Source organism: Psittacula echo, assembly GCF_963264785.1.
Source record: "Psittacula echo genome assembly, chromosome: 13".
Lineage (NCBI taxonomy): Eukaryota > Metazoa > Chordata > Aves > Psittaciformes > Psittacidae > Psittacula > Psittacula echo.
The window spans coordinates 2,881,605-2,905,360 of record NC_137749.1 but is presented as its reverse complement, the minus strand read 5'-3'; the positions used below and the strand labels follow the sequence as shown (position 1 = coordinate 2,905,360).

At 39.1% G+C, this 23,756-nt stretch overlaps 1 protein-coding gene across 1 annotated transcript in view; it reads right to left on the bottom strand.

The window, feature by feature from the left end:
• Window positions 1-23,294, bottom strand: part of IFT81 (intraflagellar transport 81) — a gene marked incomplete at both ends in the record, with an annotated part of 39,468 nt that extends 16,174 nt beyond the window's left edge. Inside the window, 10 exons of the mRNA XM_080628591.1 lie at window positions 3,183-3,329; window positions 5,286-5,381; window positions 8,022-8,185; window positions 15,646-15,730; window positions 16,954-17,064; window positions 17,378-17,443; window positions 18,503-18,592; window positions 21,494-21,674; window positions 22,287-22,390; window positions 23,151-23,294. Coding sequence (XP_080484717.1) covers window positions 3,183-3,329; window positions 5,286-5,381; window positions 8,022-8,185; window positions 15,646-15,730; window positions 16,954-17,064; window positions 17,378-17,443; window positions 18,503-18,592; window positions 21,494-21,674; window positions 22,287-22,390; window positions 23,151-23,294 — 1,188 coding nt within the window. The remainder of the gene's footprint in view (window positions 1-3,182; window positions 3,330-5,285; window positions 5,382-8,021; window positions 8,186-15,645; window positions 15,731-16,953; window positions 17,065-17,377; window positions 17,444-18,502; window positions 18,593-21,493; window positions 21,675-22,286; window positions 22,391-23,150) is intronic.
• Between the last annotated feature and the right edge of the window lie 462 nt (window positions 23,295-23,756).

The window sequence follows — 23,756 nt, the reverse complement described above, 5'->3', positions numbered from 1 at the left end:
GCGAGGAACCTGCCAACTCTACCCCATGCTCATTGTGCTTTGTTTGAAGTACTTGAAAAGATTCTGTAATCCCTGAAACAGACAATTTATTCCTGCTTTTTTTGTGTTTGATGTAAATGAGTTGGTTATTCCCTGCTGTTTCCTCTAAGGTCTATCGAGGTGTACAGCCTCTCAAATGCTGTAACATTCCTTTTTGCAATTACAGAATAAAGGAGAACACCAGCACCTGAAAACATGAGCCAGGATTGACCTTTTGAGGTCTTCTTAGCACTTCATTCACCAAGTGGAGATCCAAATACTGGGATCCAAATACCAGCACAAGCTGGGAGGGCACCATTTCTTTGATTGCCAGGTCTTGTGAGTGCCGTGATGTAAGAGGATACAGCAAAGTGAGACAGAGGGAAGATGAGAAATATCAGGAATGGGAGAAAAATAGTTCTTTGATTAAACTGTAGCATTCAAATAGGTAGAACGTGGCAGGATTAAAAGCCCATTTTAAACTTAAGACAGCAAAGCTCTTTGTTAAAACCCTTCTTTCTTCCTTTTTGAAACTGGAGGAACTAAATGTAAAATGTGTGTGTTTGCAAAGAGAAAGCATAAGGAAGCTTTTGGCTGTCTAAGAGGGCAAAGCGAAGGTTGAATGTACAACCCCTTTCTGTCCCCATCAAACACGTGTATTGCAGCAGTGACTCACTACTACATTAATCAAGATTTCCTTCAGTATTGGCTCAAAGCTGGAGTAACAAAGCACTGAACCGGAGAACAAATCTAAAGGCATAACATACCAGAAATGAACCTATAGCAAAAGATTGTCTGGTGAACTGATGAGAGAGAACCTGTTCACTTCACTTTTGCTTCCGTGCCAACTTATTTGTCTCATTTATCAGTGGTGTCTTCTCAAAACCTAGGCTGAAGCAGGACTGCATCTATAAGATGCATCTGCAATGTAATTAATGTACTTTAAGGAGATACAAGAAGTACAGTACCAAGGTCCTTCACAGCATTTTTGGCAGCGGACACTTATGAAATAATTAAATACCACTATCTCCATTTTCCAGATGAGGAAACTGTGACCTTTGAAAAAGAGGTGATCAAAATAATCAAGAATTCAAATCCTTCCCTAGTTTTTAGCCATAGGAAACACTTTTTAATGCTTTACACTACTGCCTGTGAGTGCCACTGCAGTTTACCTAATGAAATCATGATCAAGACATGGATTGTACAGTACTGCCTTCCTTGGGCCAATATTAGAAAGGATTTGACAAACCAGGAAATGCTTCCTATGAAAAGACAAACACTTCTTATTTTAAAGCTGATGGTTTTGCCCAAAGGGCTGTCATTTGTTTCTCATTCCTCAAAACTGAAGACTTGAAAGATTTAAGAAGTCAAAAGCAGAACACATTTGAACAAAAGGAAAGCAAGTTATGTTCAAAACAGGTCTTTTTTCTGTCTTGAGCCTCTTGTGTCAGACACTTAAAGTTTTCATTATTAAGCCTCTTAGGAGGTTCCTTCTCAGGAGGTTTCCCTCCTGCCCTGTTCTCTTGAATTTCTATGGATCAGAGTATGTTATCCTCCTCAAGAACAGACACAACACTAATTATTTCTGCACATGCATTATCTGTGCATGTGCAGATAATGTAAAACATATGCTGCTGTCTTGGTAATGCATTCTTGTTGATCTATTAAAAACTTCTTTCCCATCACGTCATGAAACACAGACTGTCTGCTTTCTGGCTTTATTTTTCACTTAAAAAGCTGTCAAGGACCCTAGCAACATGGCCCCTGGGACTCAAAACCTTGTAGTGGAGAGAAATCTAATGCAGTGGTCATCCTATTATTGCTTGGAACACCCTTGGAATGTGTATAGTGTGTCATGGTCAGAGAAATCAACATCTCACGTGTTCAGTGTCTGTGCCATTACTTCCACCTGTGGTTTTAATCTTGATGTACAGAAGAGGAGAAAGACAAGAGGCACGAGTGAAATATGCATGGACTCCATACCACACAGGAAGCTTGATGCATGGGTGTACACGTACACATTTCCACAGTCTCTTTAAGACTCCTTTAAAAGAAAACTGATGTTTGTGGAGCGGGCATGTCCTACGGGATTAGGAAGGGAGTTCCTGCTACAAAAGGCGTTCCCTGGTTTAAGTAGTATGTTAAAAAAAACACAGAAACAGGCAAAGAGAAAGAAAGCAGAGTGTTAGTCTTGATAAATGGCAGTGCTAATGACGGCAATACATGAGGGCATGAGAAGATACGTTAAGTCAAAGAATGATGTAGCTAAAATATTCCTTGCTTTAGTGAGTCTTCCTGGAAGTACACTTAACAGGCTTTATCCAAACAGAGAAAAATTACTGTCATCAGGAAAGTCAATTCATTTTCCTGACAAACCAGTACCCAGCTGCAGCAGCCAGATTCCCTGCAAACTTCTGAAGAAGAAAAAGCTGCTTGGTTAAGTACAGCTTCAAATATGACTTGCCTGAGCTACAGCGACTGTGCTTGTCAGAGGCTGTACTGCAGCTGAGCTTCAGGAGGGTCTGGGGAAATGCAAGTCAAAACTACAACAGGATTAACTGCATTTCTGATATTACTGGTATTATGCTTTATGATCATATAGAGAGAATGGACAGTAATGCAGAGTTTTATTACACACCAAATAATAAAATTAATCAATGTTACTCCTCACTTGAGCTCCTAATCAATGAGTCGTTAACTTCTGTAGTTAGTTATTTGCCATCACACCCTTGTGATATTGATGTTATTCTGATCCAGAGTCTGGAATTATCAAGACAGCCCAACATGAAGTCCTCACATACCTTGCAATGTATTAGGTACAATGTGAGGATTTTAAATTTGAATTTGAAAACAGCTACAACTCAAGCACTGTTGCAGTATAAATAGTGGGAGGCATTTAAAAGCACTGGACAGCACCTGTATTATCTGTACTTCAAAAAAACAAGTCTTCAAATATGATCATTTTGGCCTTCAAGCATTAGAAAACCCAGAGGCCAATGCGTTGCAATGCAGAGGACATGTAGCTTGACAGGATACTATAAAGGTGGATAGGATACTGTAGGAGCAGTTATTGCAATGTAAAGTTAAAAGGAAACTGTGAGTTAACAAAAACTGATCCATCTCTCAGAGTTCTTCTTCCTTATATCCCCTGTTACAGTGCATACCTCATCCCCTTTCAGAACTTCAGAGCCTTCCAACTCATGGGCCTGGCTGGTCTTCTGCTGCATCTGCTTTTCAACACTGGCCAGCTCTTCCTTAGCAGCCTGAAGCTGCTCAGCCTTGGCTTCCTTCTTCCGGGACATTATAGATGCCTGTGTGATCATTAAAAATGCATATGGACAAGTAAAGTAAAAACTGCCTTCTTTCAGCATTAGTAAAATGTAATCCATTAAATTTCAGGCACTGCACCACTGAAACCACATTTTAACTGTCAGAAACTGTTTTTCATTAAGAAATGTGAGCATGTCTCACTGCAGAGAAAAAAGCATTGATTATTCATTAGATACAGTGGGTTAAACCGCAACTCCTCTGAAGTTGACTGCAGGCTCCCAACTTCCTTCAGTATGGCTGAGATCCCAAACACACCCTTTTTCACACATTCGTGTTGATAGATTTCACATTTTAGATTTCCATTTCTTCACCTCATTTTTTCCATTTTCATTGAAGAAAAGGTAGGCATTTGAGCTGCTTCATTTCTTCTACTTCGTCCCTTTCTGTGCATATGTAAGATGCACCAACATGGCTTAACTGGAAAGTTATCCAAGATTTCACAAATGTCATAATACAGATTTTTATAACTCCAACCTACTCCAACCTACAGAAATATGTTATCCTAACAGCAGATCTGAGCCACTAAATCTTGGCAAATAGCTGGAAGACAATGAATAAAGCAATACAGTACAGAAATAGTGTACATTACAGATTATTCCTCTTTTTGAGTCTAGAAGATAGAGCATTTAAAAACCAATATTTTATACAAGACAATATTTCATAGTACCTAAGATTTGACCAGAAGCTGATGGATTTTAGAACCTAAGTGTACTTCTGTTCAGTGAAGAAAAAAAAAGGCATCTTTATCTACACAATGGATTAATTTTGATGCATGTGCAGGAATTTGGAGGCATGGCTGGTTTCTTCATACAAAAGGGAAAACTTACAAAGAAATGAAGCAAAATACACAGCAGCTTTCTCCCACTAGGTTAAAAGAACCAGCTTTATGTCTAAAAATATACCTATCAGAGTTCTGCTGGGGTAGGATCTCGGCTCTTTGCTTCACGAGGTATCTGCAGTGACAAACTCTGGAACAATATATATGATCATTGTGAGAAACAGAAGCCAGTCCCTCGTGGAACAAAGCAAAGACCACCGCATGCTTTCAACTCACAGCAGCAACCTCAACTCCTGCAGTGGTTCCTCCACTGAACACAATTATATCCCGAGTCTGCTGGTCCTGCTACCAGCACATTATGTGGCAGCTTTTCTTTCGGGAAGAAGAGCATCTCTTACAGAACAAACTGGGGCATTTCCTATTGCATATGTGACTGAACTGCAGGATGCATTTTATCACTATTTTTTTCCTCCCACTGATCCATTTTACTTCAGCCTTTTTATTTTTTGAACCATCACCATAAGCAGCATCATGAAAATCTTCATTAAAATTAGCAGTGGCACAGGCTGCCTGGAAAAGAAGCCACATTTCTGTGTAAGCTCTGAAAATCTCAGAGTTCATAAATCCTTTTTAGAACTTGTGAATTTACTCCGACTAGACCAGACAGCCTATTTTATAGAAAGACTATTTTATAGCCTCAGGATGAAAAAAAGAAATCAAAGAATGCCTTCTTAATAGATGCAACAGGAAAAATAGCATGTGGTCAAACACAAGCAAGGGTACAACTGAAAGCAAGCCTTGCCTCCAGGACTGGCTGCAGCCATCAGCCCACATGCTGCCTCTTAAGAATCTGTCCACAGCTGGAGCTTTACCAAAATAGCTCCTCCAAAATGATGCTTCCAGAATTCCTGGGATGCAGCTGAAGGGCAACACCTAACAGCAGAAGGACAGCAGTCGATACGAACTCACTAACGTGCCTGAAAGCATCTGACTCAGCCCTAAACATACATATGTTCAACAGCTATTTATTTGCTTTTTGTCCTCTCTTGTTATGCATTTCACTGATTCACTAAATAAAGACAAAAATCAGGACGTAAAACAATCAGGGACTGAAATTGCTGCACTGCTTCTGCTTAACAAACGCTTTGTTCCTTCTTACCTGTTGGCGGTACATGGAAAATTTGCTATCAGCTGGCTCATACTTCATCATTCTTTTCTCAATAAGCTGATTCATTTGTGCATTTACTTCATTTATCTGCAAGACAGAGCAGAAAATTAAGGAAATGGAGCTTTATTTGTCTTCTCCCACGAATTAAATGCTTTGCAAACCAGATTTTCAATCCAGCTAGTTCCATTTTTAAAACAGAGAAACAAACCCAAAAAACTCAGTGAGGCATTAAGCACTGGCCAGGAAGAGGCTACGGTTTTGCACTTCCAGTTCTGTGCCTTTATGATAAGGCAGAAGCATGACATTGGCCCTGAAAATGGAATAAACTGGTGTACAGGGAGAGCAAATGCAAGGGAATTGGTAGAGATGGAAAAAAGACTCATATTGTGACATACTGTATGAAAACTGTCATTTTATCAATATTAACTAACATTCCTTTTCACTCAACCATTTATCACAAGTTTAAAGGGGAGCAAGCAAAGACTAAGTTATACCAAATTCATCAATACTTTGAAGAGTTGCAGACCATCATATTCCGGCTCTATTGTACCTTCTTCCTACTGCTGCAAAATGCAGTTTCTCCATAGTCTCTTTGCTGGTCCACAGTCTCAAACTGTTGATGTTCATTCTAGCTGAAGCTTTAGAGCCCACTGCACCTGGAAATCACAGCTACACTAGTGTACTGATTCCAGCTTTTCCAGTCCTGACTTAATGCTACCCTGGGACTCTCATCAGCCATGGAAACCGCAGCCCTAGCAACCTTCCTTTAATTCTCTGCTAACTAGATGAGTGCTGATAAGCAGTGTAAATATGTGCTGAAATCCAATAATGTCAAATCGTACCACAGGTAGCACTGGGCATTCCCCAGACATTTCCATGAGCAATATCCATGCACTTTCAAACCTAAGTATTTCAAATAAAGTGCTCCATAGGACTAAAAATACTCCACCACCTGTGAATTCTATTCCTTCACAAAAGCTATTAGTGGTAGAACAGGCCTGAATTTGAAGATGGCATAAGAATTCCCTTGTGTGAATAAATTCCTGGTTTATATGTTAGAAAATGCAGAACAGTGGCATGCTCAGCGCAATCCAGCTCCTTTTTAAGACACTGAGAAAAAAGAAGGTTGACTTTTAAAAAAGGAAATGCTGTCCTAAGGCCATGCTGTGATAACAGCCAAGTAGATGACATTATCTATTTTGGGTTTATTATCTATTAAGAAAAGCATACTTCCAAAATATAACAAATTAAAAGGTGACCTCATGGAGAAAGAGGGGAAAAAAACCAACTTTGAATCTTTTTACAATATTGCCCAAAATATTGTAAGAACCCCAACAAGTCTTGGAAAAGAAAGTGCAAACCCAGGCTTCAAGTGTGGGTGAAAGAAATAACTGTAACCACAAACACTGTTGTGATTAGAAAACATGCCCGAGGAAAGCGGAGGCTGAACCACAGAGCTGGTTTATTATTTCAGACCTCATCTACCGTTTAATAATGCTGCATCCTTAAAAGTCGAATGATCGGGATCCAAAATAGCATTAGGCTGTCACTGACTTTACTTTTGTTAAAAGTAGTCTTAACCTTAAAATAGAATGTATTCCTGATGACACTTGACTGCTGATTCTCCTCTGATCCAAGAAACCCATGGGCATTTCTTTCTTGCATTACTTTGGCATGCTCTGTGTGTGAATGCACAGGCTACTGTGAAGTTGATCACTTGCTTCAAGACACAAGAAGGATGGTGAATGGCAGCCCTCACACCCATGGGTAAATCATTCTCTGATCCATTACAAGTACTCTGTTTCCTCATTATCATATTTCACAGGAGAGCCTGAGTTGGAGATCCCAGAGATGGTAAAAACCAGCTGGTAAAAGAAGCTGACATTGAGACTGAACAGTCTCATAGCTAGTACTATGTAGGACTAGTCTTCCTACCCTAGCTAATATTGTTGTAAATCTTCATCATCAGTAGGAATACTAATAATTAACATTCATATAAATTCTTCTAGAAGATAATGTTACTTATTTAATCTTTCATTTAGGATCATGCAAATAAGAAAACTTCATTGAGTGAAATATATAAATGGACTTCTGTGGCAACAAATACCTCTGCACATTTTGGATATATACTACAAATAAGGACTTTTGCTCATTCTAACACCATTTGGTTTTAACATCTGAAAAAATCTGGAAAGGTAAAGTAAGTATTTGATTCTCAAATTTCCTTTGGGCTTCCCAACTAAACCAGGCCTATTCCAAACACTAAGGAGTTCTGAGCCATTGCACATTAAAACACAATACTGTGTCGATGTATCACTCTGAGAACATTGTTCACCACCCCATAAACGCTCTCTATATGCTGCTGTAAACTCCCTTGATACCAGTGAGAGTTTAAACCAAGTGAAATCTGAAGAGAATTAAAATCAAATCTTTAGTGCTAATTTAACACCTCTGCTCATACCACAGCAAGTTGCTAACACGATTTCCTAAATAGCATTTAAGGACATTGGTTTGGGTTTGGTTCAGGGCTTGTTTTCTTGTTTGCTTTGTGGGTATTTTTAGAAACTTATCTGGGAGTTTACATTTAGTCATTAACACATCTTCTGGTTTACAACTGAAGGGATGTTCCTCTGGGAATTAGACATTTTCTCAAGGATATAAAGTAGTGTACAAGAACCTTAGACTATGCTATGGAATACAAATTAAGCGTGGCCTTGGTTAGCTTACCTTGCTTTCAAGTACACTGAGATCAGATTGACTCATAGCTGGCTCTGCAGCCACCTTTTGTAAGATATATGTTGAATTCTTCTTACTTTCCAGCTCTCTAGGTAATTTTTCAGTAACCAGATATGTATTGAAATTTATCTCCTCTTCCAGTTTCTTCATTAAACCTTCAAAGCAAATTAAATCAGTGTGTCTATAAAAGTAACATAGCAGATAATTAAGTCTGATTTCACCAATACATTAAGTATTTAGTAGCAGATTATGATAACAACAACATAACACTTGAGCATTCTTTTCAATGCTCGAAAAAACAGATAGTTTCTTGATTTAGATTTTCAATCTGGATGTTAAATAATATAAGTATTATTATCCATCTGTATCTCCAGCATATACCTATTAACTCCTTGACAGAATCTTTTCATCAACAAACAAGGAAATCCCTTCTTACATGAAATTCCAGCTGAATCAGATGCAAAATTCAACACGCAGCACTGACACAGAAAGCCATTAACCTGATGCACCTTACACACATCAACACACTGGATTCTGTGTTACTTGTGTTGTGAATTACATTCTTCTGAAACCTTTAAAGTGAAGAGCTAGACTCTGGTTGCTTATGCAGACACTGATGAGGGGCAGCAAAGCATATCACAGCTATGCTGTATCCCTTAGAACTTCCCTGGCTGGACCAGGGGAGTGTGCGTCCTGAAGCTGGTGCTACTCACAGAATGCAGAGTTCATTGTTTCATGTGAATTACTTCATCTATAGGCAGAAATTATCTCGGGATGAATCCTTTATCTGTACAAAGATCTTAATTTGGCCTAGCTCATGTATAGAGTTAGTATATCCTTGGAAAGTCTCCCTGAAAATAAAACTTGATTCCAATCTGGCATCTAAAAAGCCCTTTAAAATGAGCAGAATTTAATGTATGCCTACTTTAAGGGTCTTTTGCATTGCTGGAACACTTATAAATTGCCTCCCTGTAAATAGCACACTATTTTTTTCTTGTAAGAACAAGCATTCACTCTCAGGACAGGATATAGACTACGAATGCTGAAAATAACAATAAAACAGAAAAACCAAGAAGGAATTCCTGAGTAGTGATAAAAAATCTGTTCAGAAAAGCAACTCCATTTGTAAGTCTTGCTCTACACAAGCCTGGTGCACACTGCATGTTAGCATGCTTAGGATGACTTGGCTCTTACCAGGTAATTTAGCCTTCTTAGCAGATAAATACAGGTACCTACAGGTAAGAACAATACACAGCTAAAAAAAAATGCAACAGAGATGGAAAAGGACGTAGGTGAGAGCAGAACTTGTGGTTCTCAGGCTGGAGAGCCTGCTGACCACATCCCTAACTGACAAAAGGAGGAGGTCAGAGCAAAGTGAAATAGAAGCCTAGGAAAATGTGCCCCCAGGGCTTCTAGATCCTCCTCACCCTCTGCTCCCAGCTCAGACTGAGAGGAAAGCTACTGGGTTTAGCTGCCAGAGGGGAAACAAGCCATTAGATCTTGAGAAAGCCTCAAGAACTAGAAGAAAACAGACCCTAGGGAAAGTAGGGTTGCTAACAAAGTCAAGTCAACATAAACTAAACAGGAGTGGGAATTCCTCTTTTCCAGCAGTTTAGTTTGTTGATTCTGTGTTTATGAAAAGCAACACTGCAACAGGATCTTTTCTCCTTTGTGGAAGTCATTTATCTTGTGCAAAACAAACAGCATTGATACTGGTTTCAGAATGGGTTAACAGAATGGGTATGCAAAAGCCATTATGTACATGGCACTACAGCTATACCCTGAGAAACACACCTGGACTCACTGAGATTTCCCACTTCTTTCTTCCAGAAGAACTTGATTCCAGTCTTCCTCAGCCCACAACAGAGCTGGGCAGGAGGGACCACATTTTAATGTCTCACTAGAGATCTACCACCTCTGCAAATGCAGCAAAGCTTCCCACGTATGCTGTGAGCAGAATTACCACCTCAGAACTGACTAGAAACACAGTTTGATATTTAAAACCAAGACCTTTAGTGTTGAAAGCAAAGTGATATCAATTTAATTATGCTGATATTAAATATTAATATTTTAATCAAACTGATTTCTTGTTTTCCTCTTAGTAGCAAAAGAAACCTGCATCTACAGCCTATACTTTATTTCTTCCACCTCTCCAGTTTCCTTATAAAACTGTACATGCCTCTATGATTTGTTGTAGATATGACACTCAGGAAACAACCACGCCTGAACAACTGCTTTCATGAGAGTGGGGACATATGCCTTCACAGGGTATAGTCTTGATCACTATCTAGATCCATTTCTCAGATACCTCTGAGCTACTACCAACTCCCTTTACACACTGGCTGGTTCTGCATCACGCTTACTCTTGACGGCTCAGCAAGCAATGAAGCGAGTTAAGACTTGACATCTTTATGGAGAAAGACATGATGATGTCAACATCCCTCATGACTAATGTAGTTTCTTTCCTAACTACTCCGGATATATTTTCCCTCCTATACAATTCAACATAACATAGGGAGAAGTAACTACCTGAGAGCTACGTTTGCTGCTTAACAGAACCTTAAAAAACAAAACGTAGGGCAGGTTTTGGTTTAATCTTTTCCTCATTGAAAAACACTCTTGTTTCAAATTCCCAGGCTGGAGGAAAGAAAAGCAAGCATGCTTTAAATCTTTCCATTACACATATAAATTCTGTTTTTAATGTTTCAGCGTTGACTTATGGTTACAAAATCCACATACGTAAGCTGCACAGAAAGCCTGGCTCTGTGCCCTAAGGTTATTTTAGCAAGGTTCTGCCAACCAAGTATTTACATGTGGAGAGCTACTAAGAGCAACTCATGTTTTCCATTCAGATTTTTTTGTTATTATTATTACAAAGAGAGGGATGGGAGAAGAGTTTCTTTGTGCTTGCTCAGTCATGTAGAAAAGAAGCAATTTTCTGTGCATAATTCTGCTAATAGATCTAAAACCATTCTATGAAAGCTTGGTTCACTTACTTCTTTTCCCTCTTCAGGAAACCAATTGTGTGCATCATGTATCAATACTATTTGCAGCAATAACTGATTTTAAACGGAGAAAAAAAGGGGACAGTGCAAGAAGAGCACTCATTTCATAGACTACCTGCCAACACTTTGTTTAAGACCACATAGGAAGGCACATCTAGAACAAACTTCCATATGCCATTCACTTCCATCAAAGCCTTCACTTCCCTTTCTGCAACCACCCTCACTAAGAGAGTATGTAAATTATTCCCTCCACAGCTTCCAATATTTAGCAGAAGGAAATTGGAAGTGATATCAGAGGCCTGGCACATGCAAACACTGACAGATTATGATCAAAATCATCCCTTTGATATCTCCTTGAAGAACTAAAAAGCTTCCAGAATTTGCCTTTGGAAGTTATTCTTTCCATGCTTATCATTATTGATGGTCTTCAAAAATCTCTCTGACCTTTCAACATTCTTCCTGAACTCTGGTCAATGGACACAGTGTTGCAGTGATGAATACATCAGAGCTCTCCCACTCCATTTTCTTCCAGAAATAAATATATGGATAGCACCAAATCTTTCAGACCATTCTCCCATTTCATACTATCACCCACAAATCCTTTTCAGAGTCACTTCTTAGGAAAATGTCCCACATGCTATAATGACATCCTAGAGGAATACTGTGGCATTCTGCTATTCCTTAAAATACACACTGTTGGCATGGACTTGGGTTCCTAAGTGATTAAGGTCACTTCAAATCAACAGTCTCCTCATTATTCAGTCATTGCCCCTATTTTTAGTTCTCCTGGCGATCTCACCAGACCTCATCTGCTGTTTTCTTTCAGGTGTCCAGTGTAAATACTAAACAAAAAAGAGCCCCACACTGATTTCTGCATGCCCCAAGTAGAAACGCATCCACTCAGTGATGATTCCCTGATTCTCTTTCTAAAACCTTCAACAAATTCCTTTTAATCCTCTTAACAGAGCCCATATTGAATTATGCTGCCTTGTTTGTTCTTCAAAATAGGGTGCCAGTTAAGAGTCAATGGTCTTAAAGAAGTCAGCCACACAGCAATACTATGAATCTGACCAACCAGGCTTGAATTCTCATCAGAGACATCAGGTTAGTGTAAAAGTGCTTTAACCCCCGAGCTTGCATCAGTTGACAGTGACTTTATAATAAAGAAATCATTTCAAGATGGAAATAAAGTTCCACCTAAGCCATTCTCCTTTACCAAACACATCTATAATATACCACGATAATAGTATCTTGGAGGTTCTCAGTGCTCTAAATCTATTACTACATATTAACTTAATTTCACTGTTTATCAATAACCATCTTAATACATTCTTTTAATCAATATTTTCCAGTCATCCACTTCTTCACAGTTCTGCCAATAAAGTGAACAATAATGTCCTATAAAATGAACAAAGATCAAGAATTTCAATAATTCTGTTTGATTCTTGGCATTAAACATTTCTGGTTTTGCCAGAAGAGATATTCAAAGCAAAGAGACGGGAATCTTGCTGAGGAAGCACGAGCTAGGTTATGCAGGCAAGTGGTCAGTGCTAATAAAAATGCTATTCATATCTGGAATAACAAGACTACCACAAAAAAAACCCCAGAAACTCTAAATTCATGTTACTGCTATCAACAGCAACTGCCTCTCTGTAGTTAAATACACTTAGTACTGAAGTTAAACCATCAAGGAGTCTGCTGTAGAAACCAGTATGATCAACTTTAGTCCACAGAGCATTTCAAAACAATCACCTGGTTTTCATGATACAATACAAAGTCTTCTAAATATTCTGTTTCCAAGAGTTACAAACCTGCTAACCATAAGCTGTACTTTCCTGGCTTAGCTAAAGCAGACTGATGCTAATTGCATACAAATGACACTCATCAATACATGCTACTTGCATTCCTTTTCATTTCTTTAAAGTACTTCATCCTAACTTAATTATAGGATGAAGTGATCAAAGCAGCATCTGTAAGACACAAAAAAGCTTCTATTCATTATCAACAACTTCTATCATTGTGTCTTGCTTTGGAAGTAAAACCACCTGAAGTATTATAAACTCATTTTAAAGAGAAGTCTAAATTCCAGTGAAAATCCACACCTACCAAGCATCTCCTGACCTGTCAGCACACAAGTTATACTGACCTGAGCAGGCAGCTGAGGGACTAAACTGCAGCCAGTGGGAGTTTTTAAAGTAAAATAAATTGTGTTAACTGTAGCCCAACAAAGCTTTTAAAATAAATGGGATCCTGTTCAGTGCACTGTGGTCACCTCATCTCAATTATTTCAAACACACAGTTGGCATTCTGCAACTGCTACTACAGGCTTTGTCTTTGTAACTACTACAGAGAAAAGCAGTTGCAGAGCAACATCCTGGAGTCTTTGTTGGGGCAACATTTCAACGTAACTTTTCTTGAGTAATGACTCTGAATTTTTCTTCAGAACATCCAAACACTTTTTCCCCTGCAAGCAGGACTCAAGATAAGGAAATTAAATATGTTAGCTTTATCTTTATTTTCATCTCAACGATTAGATGACATATTTACTGCCTTTTCTTATATTACCTTTGCTTCTGTGAACCGAACCCATCAAGTTTCCATTGGCCTTAAAAAGAAAACCCAGGAACTGAAATAGAACTGTTGACACAGCTTTGCTGTATAAACTCTCTGATACCTACTGCAAAAATGGAACAGTTATAAAATCCACTGCAGGTCGTTGGAGTAGAGAAGATAGTTCAGATGCTTTTAGTTCAATCTGTGGTTCAGCAGCTGATGAGCATCATAAAAGAATTAAAGTAAAATCACAAAGTAACAGCAATGCAGTGTGGTGGTGATGGAAAAATCTCTCTAGCTCAAAGCAGCTGCCAAAGCAGTTAAGTGATGCAACGGGAATATTAACTGCACCTGAAAGAGCAGGACAATGACTTACTTTGTGCAGTTTAAATCTATAAACAGATTCTATAATTTTGGATGTAATTTATACAGATAATAAAAACCATTCTATGGCTTTTTTTTACCACAGCAACTTCGAATGCCACTGGAAAAGCCCTGAGAAAGGATCATTCTGAGTCTTACACCTCCACGCTACTTTACATGCAGTAAAGTATTTGCCTATAAATCAACCCTGATCTCTGTATGAACAGCACATAAAACATCTATCGATCTTGTGATGTGTTATTAGCGACTAAGTGCAGGAGACAAACTGAAAGGAGGTAAGTGATTTGCCAAAGATCACATACATCTGAAGCACCGAACCCTAACCTGACTCCCAGTTTTGTTGTCAAACTGCCAGGCTAATCCTTGTTATATTTCCCCTCAAAGTGATTAAACCAGCAGAAACCTAGATATTACCAAATCATAGCCTTTGGAGACAGTTAGTTATGCATTTATCTAGTAACTGCAACTCCTTCCCACCCGCTATTTTGATAAACAATCATATAGTACTAACCTGCTCCACAATTACTATAATTTATTTGCTGAGGTGATTTGCAGACTGAGGTATCACTGAAAATGAGGAGAAACAATCTTGCTGTTTTACAAGTGCCTGTAGTGATAGGACAGGAGGTGATGGCTTTAAACTGAGAGGGGATATTGAGATGGGTTCTTAGCTCATCTCAGCAGAAGTTCTTCCCTGTGAGGGTGGTGAGGGTGCCCAGAGAAGCTGTGGCTGCCCCATCCCTCGCAGTGTTCAAGGCCAGGTTGGACGGCGGTTGGAGCAACCTGCTCTAGTGGAAGGTGTCCCTGCCTGTGGCAGGGGATGAGCTGAAGGTCCCTTCCAACCCAAATCAGTCTGTGATTAATGTAATACAGCAACAGACAATCAGCTACAATTGTGTAATGGGAACAAAAAATTATCATACGTAAACAAATATATTTATAGCTAAATATACAGGCTTCAATATATACATGTATCTAGTAAAAATATTTATAAACATAATCATATGTAAGTGCATGTATATATATATAAACCATGATCTATAAAAATAAAGCCTAATTAGAAATTAGTTTTATTTTTAGTACCATGCAAAACTACAACACAAAATTGCACTACAATGAGAAAGAGGCCTTAAAGCTTTCCAAACTTTCAAAGTATTTATAGGAGGTAACTAGAAGAAACAAACCTACACTGAATAAACCAGAGTATTTCATATATCTGTACATTCATTGAGGAAAACAAATTCAGAAGCAGCATTTCACTGACACCCAATTACAAATATAAAAGGCATAAAACCTTTGAGAAGACAAGCTCCTGATTTAGTAAGTGGTTTCTGATTTTTTCCAACCCTTTGTATTTCCAACTGTGTATTTTTTTGCAAATTATTATGGTCAGTATTCAGTATTTAACTGGTTTAAGGCTTTTTTAAGAAGTGGACCTCAAAATATGATTGATATCATCTTCCCTTGTGATTGCTTCCTTGGCTTTTTGTAGCAAGGCATATTCAGCCATAAGATCTCCAGCATGTGCCTTTAGAACATGAGCTATTTCTTTCCTTAGATCCTCTTAAGTTCTATACACTTTCTGGCATTACCATATTACTGACAGCAGCCAATTTTGATTTCATTTCTAACAGAGAACTGTAAACCCCCAACCTTTATAGATTACTACTTACTTTCAGGTTTTGAATCCACTACTGCATGAAGCATTTCTTTCAGCTGGAGCTGTGCTCTTTGCAATCTCTGCTCTGCATGGAACAACTGTGGAGAGAGAATGGGACACAGATAAGCTCATTCCTTTGAAATGCACATTCAAACACCTAAAAAAAAAGAATATAAAAAAAATCCTAAATATAAAAAATGATAGCTATGAACATCTGCTGATTGTTTCCCAAGGGAACGTGCCAAAACAAATTCTCAGCAATTGGCCTGGCTTTACTCAATATTCTGTAGTGTTCATTGAGGATTCTTGTTCTCCAAAGTGGTTTCTTCTCTGTGGCAGAAATTCATTGCTTAATTTTTAACCAAAAATACAAGTAGCGTGAGCATCAGAACAACAATAACAAAAAGACGGCAAGACTCAGGATTGCAGCAGCTAACTATCCTTGTACTGCAGTTTTTGCAATGCAGCTGAGTTGTCACAGAGATCCACTGTCCAACCTGAGAGCACACTGGGAATCTTGTTGCCAGAAAACACCCAGTTGATGATCATTTTTGTGATTCAGATGATGTGCATCAAGAACTGGAATCAGCTGGATATCATATTCATTTACTTGTGATCTCACCCAGGTTCAAGCAAAGACTCAGCAGCTTGACAGCCAACTGAGTCACATGGATTCCACATCCAGACATAGACTGCAATACTAGAAATCTGTGGGGATTTCCCCTTTTAATACAGGTTTGAAGTTAATGCTACAGAATTTGGGAAGATGATATATCAATATTGCACTGGATTTTATAAAAGAATCCTGTTTTGACAACATAGCTGAGGAATTCGGATGTTAACTGCTTACAGTGTTTCCTAGGACAATCTTTTTGTCAAACTCAGGGACCAAAATCCCACGGTTGCTCCTGAATCAATATTCCCACCCAGTGAAAAGCTGAGGTACTTGCTGTGTTCCTCAGCCCTTGAAATCTTAGTACAGATGAAGAGATACAAATCTAAGGAAATATTTGCTCACTCCCATAAATATAAAGCATTCTCTTTGGGTGCTACAACAGTTAAGTCATGGAACATATCCTGGGACTGCTACATCATGATGTCAGTGGCAGCTGAAGCAGCCAAGTTCTTTGAATGAGGTCTTCAGATCTTGTAGGGTCAAGCCTCTTCCCTTAAAATGTACATAGATATTTTAAATGGGATTTAATTTTCTGGTGCTGGGAGAAACACTGGATTGTTGTTCCTGATGTACTTTTTTAATGCATTATTCCCAAACACATGTCAACAACTATTTATTTGAATAGGTATGCTTTTATGGCAGTACCTGATTTTTTTGTTCCTGCTTCTGTTGAGCCAAAGATTCTTCTCTCTCTTTTTCTACACGAAGCTGTCTTGCTATTTCAAGAATTCGTGGATGATTTTGTACTGTCTCCACCTACAGCAAGTGGATAAATAGTGCATGTTACTGTCAGATAGTTGAGAAATACATTAAAGAGATCATGTGTTTCACAAGTTCACTGAGCACTTCCTTTCCATACATGTTACTACTCAGAAATGACAGCAAAGTTCTGGACCCAAGATTCTTAAAAGGTCTGGACTAACGCCTAGGGAGATTCTCTGTGGGTCAATTAGTTACTTGATTCCTTCCTAGACACAGAGCATGTTTATCTTAATCCTTGTTTGCATTCCAAAATCAGAGTTGCAAGCCAAGGACTATGACACTGAAACGTAATAGTGTTACTTATTACCCTCTTCTTCAGACGTTCCACTCTTTTGACAAGTTGATCTTTCTCCTCTTCCATTGCATCGATGTCCTAAAAAGCAGAGAAAAAATAGATAAAGAAATGTTAATTTATTTACAGTATCATATGGATTGGACTAAATTCTGTTCAAATTAATATGAAAATCAGAATTCTTCTCTGAATACACTGAAGTAGTTATAATTTATTGATCTATGATCAGAACATACAGGATTCCAACCTCTCTTCTCTCTTCCCCCACAGTTCCCACTCTCTTTCTGCTGACATTGCTTCATCTGCACTTTCCATTATTAATGTGAACATTTAAAATAAAAGCAGGCGGATTTCTCCAAACTAAAACCAAACAAACAGAAACCACCTTGCAAAAATCAGTATAAATTCAACACCTCATACAGTCTAACATATGGTTCTTAATGTTAGAACAATTGGCACACAATCTTGCACAAAGTTGCAGATGAGTGATGTTTGCTGCCACTTCTTGTATTAATATTGTGTTAGAAGAAACACTTTATAGTGCTAAAACATGTATTTAATTATTATTCTCCTATTTTACAGCAGCAGGGCTCCACAGATTGATAGTTCTGAGAGAAAAGGAAATAAATTCTCCAAATTTAGACCTTATCTCAACATTTGCTTAACTTGTCGGTATGTCTTACTGAAAAGCTTTATACACTCTTCAATACTTTGCTGAAACAGGGCAAATCTCGTTGCTTAACACCTGGGCCACACAGGATCATCATTTTTATTGACTTAAGCTCTTAATTCATTCAACTCCCTCTGAAATTATTACCCTGCATCAGTAAAGCAAACAGCTTTGTAGCAGTTTGCATTCAGAGGAAAGGGAGTTCTAATATTTGCAAATCCTGCTGAACAGAGTCTTGGCAGCCTTGGTTCCCAATCTGCTTCAGAAAGCTCAGCTCTAAGCATGAGTGAGGATTTGCTAAGCTGTTTGCCAACAGAGAACAGTTTCAAAAGGCAGCTGCAGTGCCCACCAGCTCTGACCCCTACAACTTACACTGCAGTGAGTCCACAAACCCAACAAAAATAGAACTACTGACATTCAAAAAAACCCTAACAAAAAAAAAAAAGTGTGATTTTGTCAGATTTTTTTACCCTTCTTATTTCTGCAGTAGATAAACCAGATGTTTTGAGCTGCTCACACTCCTTATGTAGGTTTTTAAATGCTTCCATCAGTTCTTCATACTATAAAATGAAATAAAAACCATGCAGAATGAGCTCTCTAAGGATTTTCAGATCAACATGTTGCTTTGCTATTAAGACAACAAATATTCAAAAAGTAGTATGATGAGAACAAGAATTAAAGGTATTTTTTCCATAACAAAAGCTTGTCAACTTATAAAGCAAAACTTAAAAAACACAGTGAATTATCTTCTACTCAAAGGTATGCTCAGAAGTTTCACAATTTCTTTGGTATTTTCACCTTATAATACGCAGTGTGTTTTCAAAACAGGAAGATAAGATGTTATCTGAAAGGGATGATGCTATATTAACAAATTATTCTCTCTTACTGTGTGTATATCACATACATAAATTTATCAGCCCAAAAAGGAAGAGCTTGATCCCACAATATACTTGATCAAAGCAATGGGGCTTGAATTTAGAGAGCACTGAGCTTCAATCCATCAAAGCAGTCCAAGAGCACACCTGACTTAACACGTGAGAAACAGTTTTGACACATTGCATAATCATGCCCTCAGTATATTACAGGGATTTATACATGCAGTTCAGTAGTTAGAAAGAAGTAGACAGTGTGCTACTTCCACACCAGTACAGTGCCCACCAGTAATCTTAAACTGAGAGGCAGTGTGAAAGTCTGTGTGGGTAGAGAAATAACAGGGGACAGAAAGAGTTTAGAAATATGGATAGGAAATAAATTTAGATTCAACTTGGGAGAAATGCAAGCTGAGACACAAGGAAAGATAATCTCCACAGAAACAGCCATTCAGTGAGATGGAAAAATCTAAAAAGAGAAGATCAAGTCATTGCTTACTTCCTGGAAAGAGCAATTGATATGAATGCTGAAAACAAAATGGCAAGGGCCAGTTCAAACAAAGACATCCCAGCTATGAGCAGTGAAGCAGCAATTCTATTTTATAAAACCCTAGGGAACCAGAATGTAGAATGCTCTGCTCATTTCTGGTTGTTTTAATATCAACACACTGACAAGCTGGAATGAATGAATGAAAAAAACCCAACAATAAAATGGCTACTGAGAAGAAGATAAAATAATTGATTAATTGGCAAATAAAGGTATGATAAGGTATGGACACACTGGACAATGAAGAACAAGTTACAGAAAAGTAAGAGTAAAAATTCAACTGGCCTGCATGCTATCACTTGGGTGTTACAGAAATACTTTAACAAATAACAAATAGCAGGTAGTCTTCGAGCAACTCTATTCCTGATTGCTGATGTCCAGCAGCTTCCCTTTGCATGGATTCTCTACCTCTTGCAAAAGGGGATTTTAGTGAGCCTTTTCCTTATTGGGACACAAAATTTCAAGCCCAATGGCAAGATTCAAACAAGGGCAGAGCACATTTTGCCAGAGCATAATGAAGGGCAGGTTTCTCACCTTCACCAAATAAAAGCTGCAGCTACCCCATGTGCACCTGAAGTGCATGACACAATCAAATGACCAAAGAACACCCAAGTTCCTATAGTGGAAAGAAAGATACCTGGCACCTGGGGGCAGCTCACTGAAGACTAGATTTATGCCTGAAGTTGCTTACTTTTATATTAAGTACTGCAGCCAATCCAATGTTTAAATCACAAAACAACTGGGAAGGTGGCCAGTATCCCAAGTATCTCGTTTAAATGATCTACAAAAGGATCATCCTGCAAGGTTCCTTCCAACTCCAACCATTCTATGATTTTATACACCTATAAAACTTAACCATGTTCAAAGATTTCCAAGCTCTTCTATTTGAAATGTTTCTCTAAAAAGACACTATGGGAAGCCTGTATCTAAATTATTTAGGCTAAATTCTTTTACTCAATAGTATCTAAATATTTGCATTGTAATATTAACTTATATCGAGCCACTATATTATCCAGCTTCTGTTTTGAATTAATCAGCAGGGCATTAGTTAATAAGATGGTTATATTATTCTAATCCCAAAAAGGAACAATCTTAGGTAATGGAAATAATGGAGTTAGATATTTATACATACTAAGACTGTGACATACTGAAAAAGACCCCCATACAATCTGCATTCCTTTCTCTCTTTGCTACTTCTGCTTAGTTACTCCAAATTATACATCAATATTGTTAGTGGCAACAAAAAAAATAAAGGACTTAGTCAAGCTTCAGTTAAACTACACAGCTTTGCTGGTGCACAGTTAATAAATCAAGTTACCTGCTACAAACATTCAAAACCACTGTGATTTTGCACTGTAAATAGCAAAAGGCAGAGAAAACTGCATAAAAATTAAGTAAATATGTACCTCAGATAATACAGATCTAAAACCATAACTTTGGTTCACTTTTAAGCTTTACATTTCAAACCCACCCAGTCTATCTAAAATCAACATTTAATGCTCACAAAAGAAGTGGGAACATAATGAGCAGGAATGTCAAGCCAGGAAGAAGCAATTATTTTACTTATTCACCAAAAAAAAAATAAGGTTGAAGCAGAAGTGGGATAGGGCTAATACAAATATTAAGCTCTAAAGAAAATTGACTATTAGGAGACATTGGCTTTTGGTCTTGACATTTTCTGCACTAGTTTGAAGTAGTAATTTATGAAGTTAAAAGCATTCATTTCATAGTCCATAGGAGGGAAAAAAGTGTTTAAAAATTAAGAAATAAAAATCCACCTTGGCCAGCATGGCTGTGAACATTATTTAGCACCAAGTACTTAATGGGCTTAAAACTTTTCAATTTGATGCTACCTATTAACATACAATTTCAGGGTTATTGGAAGAAAGATGGTCAAGACATATATTTCCCATCACAAATCTCTGCTCATCCTTGATTCCAACATGCTTTTAATATACCTCACTTGAACACATCTCAGCAGTAACTCCTCCTGTTGGCGCTTGAAGTAATCAACATAAGATGTTGGCATTCATGAAAAATGGTACCTGTCTGTTGATGTCAGCCACAGTATCATCATGTAGAAACTCCGCTGGCACTTCCAGTTTTACCAAGAAACGTGCCAGGTAAGCTCTCTTCTTGAGTTCATTGGTCCTCTGAAGAAGCCAGTGTAGGAGAGGATGAATTACAGGTTTGCTTCCAGCCACTAAACCTTGGCGAAATGCACTCCTACAGGAAAACAACAAAAAGAAAATACCTCAAAGTAAAGAGCACTGGCTTGGAACAAACAATTTGCAGTATTTTGATGTTCCTCCTCCACTTGTCTAATGATTTCTTAATGCTGTTAAAAATCAAAACATTCATGATGCCAATTTGCTATTTATGATCTCAATTCTGCTACCCTGAGACAGATAAAACCCCCATAACACGTCAGCAGGTTAAAGCCGGCCGCCATGACTCTTACTTTTCTGCTATATTCTTAAGGAATAAAGGGGAAGAGTGTGGGTTTTCTGGGTTACAACCAGGCGCAGGAAGGTGCAATCCAGCCTCGGGCGGCTGGTCCGAAGGGGATGGATGAGGAAGGGAGTGCCCCTGCCAGTCATGGGGCACCCTCTCCTGGCTTCCTCCGTAATAGCAGCCGCTGCAGCATGGCCCGAGGGGCAGTCTTGGCTGGCATCCCCTATAGCTCACCCTATAGGGACAACGGACCGGCTGTCCTCAAGGCATTACATGTACCCACTGGGACAGTCGAGGTCAAAAATACACCCAGGTACTGAATTCAAGGTCCGGATAAACTGTAAAAGACGTTTTACTGTGGTTTGTAGGCAAATAGATACTTACAAGTCCGATACACTTCCTGGAGGTTTGTATTTAAGGATACCAAGAAGATTCAACATCCTTTTAGCTGTTTGTTCCGGCAGCTCTTCTCTAATATCAACAGCATGCTGGATAGTTTAAAATGAAAATTAATTACCCACCATTTGTCCAAGTCATGTTAATTAACTAGCAACACTAAAAGAATTTATGTGTTCATCATATGTCAATGAAGTGAGATGCTCCATTACAGAACATCCTTTTCAGCACTGAACTTCAATTCTCTTCTAATGGATTTATTCAGGTGAATTTACTCTAGGAATACATTCTGCCTGCTCATGGGACCTAGCCTATGCAGACAAAACAATTACTCCCACCAAAGAAGCCAGATATCCAAGCACAGCAAGGCACATGTATCTGCACTCCAGATGTATGAACGATCCCTTCTATCTTACATGGTTTTGGTAACCTCAGAGGAGAGGGATTCAATATCTATTGCAACAGCTAATTGATGGTTCAGTTCTTGGCCAGTTGTGCAAGACACAGCCTGACATTTGACTTAAGAACACAGTGGTTGGCAGTATGAACCCAGTTGCTGTATTCTGATACCCAAGAAAAAAAACACAGTCATCAGTCTCCAGAGACCAGGCATCCAATATCCCTGGCCCAAGAAATATTGCTGGGTTGCCAAAACCACTTAGATGTATAGACCCGAAGGATTCTTGCCAGGCACATTTATTTCCAGGAAGCTCCATACAAGCTGCTTTGGTAAATCAAACATGCCACAAGACTATGCAGAGCCAGATCTAAATAAAAGCAGATTTTTGTGTCAACCCCATCTGAGATGTCCACAACTATGCAGGCCTTAGCACCTCTGATTGCCTTCCTTACCTTTGGGTCAATCTCTCCCAAAACATCACTGAGCAGCTGCAACAGCTGCGTTGACCCTAAAGAGTCAAACGTGATTAAATTGTAGTTCTTCCTGAAGGGTTCCTGATTGAGCTTCTCAACAATGAACTGGATTTGGTCACTCATTATCGTGTCCTGGAACAAAAACCTCTGCAGAAGAACTCTCAGGAGGCCTCAGCAAGGCGCTGCCGGGAGGGCGGGTGAAGGCACCACCTCAGCGAGGCCCGCAAGAAGTGAACTGGCACCAGGCTCGGCGGAGCACAACCCGGCCGCTCCCTCACCCCCCTACAGCCTTCGAAGGACGGTTCAGGCCCCCCACCGCGACTGGGGGGGGGGGGAAGGGGCCAGCGGAGACCAGTTCCGGCGGCAGCGCCCTGAGGCACCGGGACAGCCGCGGCCTCGTCCTCCGGTTACCTTGGTAACAGTTGCCAGGCCAGGGCAGTGACGTCACTTCCGGCGTGTCTCTACTAATGCGCCTGAGAGGCGGGAAAATGGAGGGCAGGGGAAGACTGAGGGGGTGTCCGCGCATGCGCAGAGCGGCGGGGCGCGGTGAGGCGGTGCCGGGCTGTGGAGAGGCGCGGCCGCTCC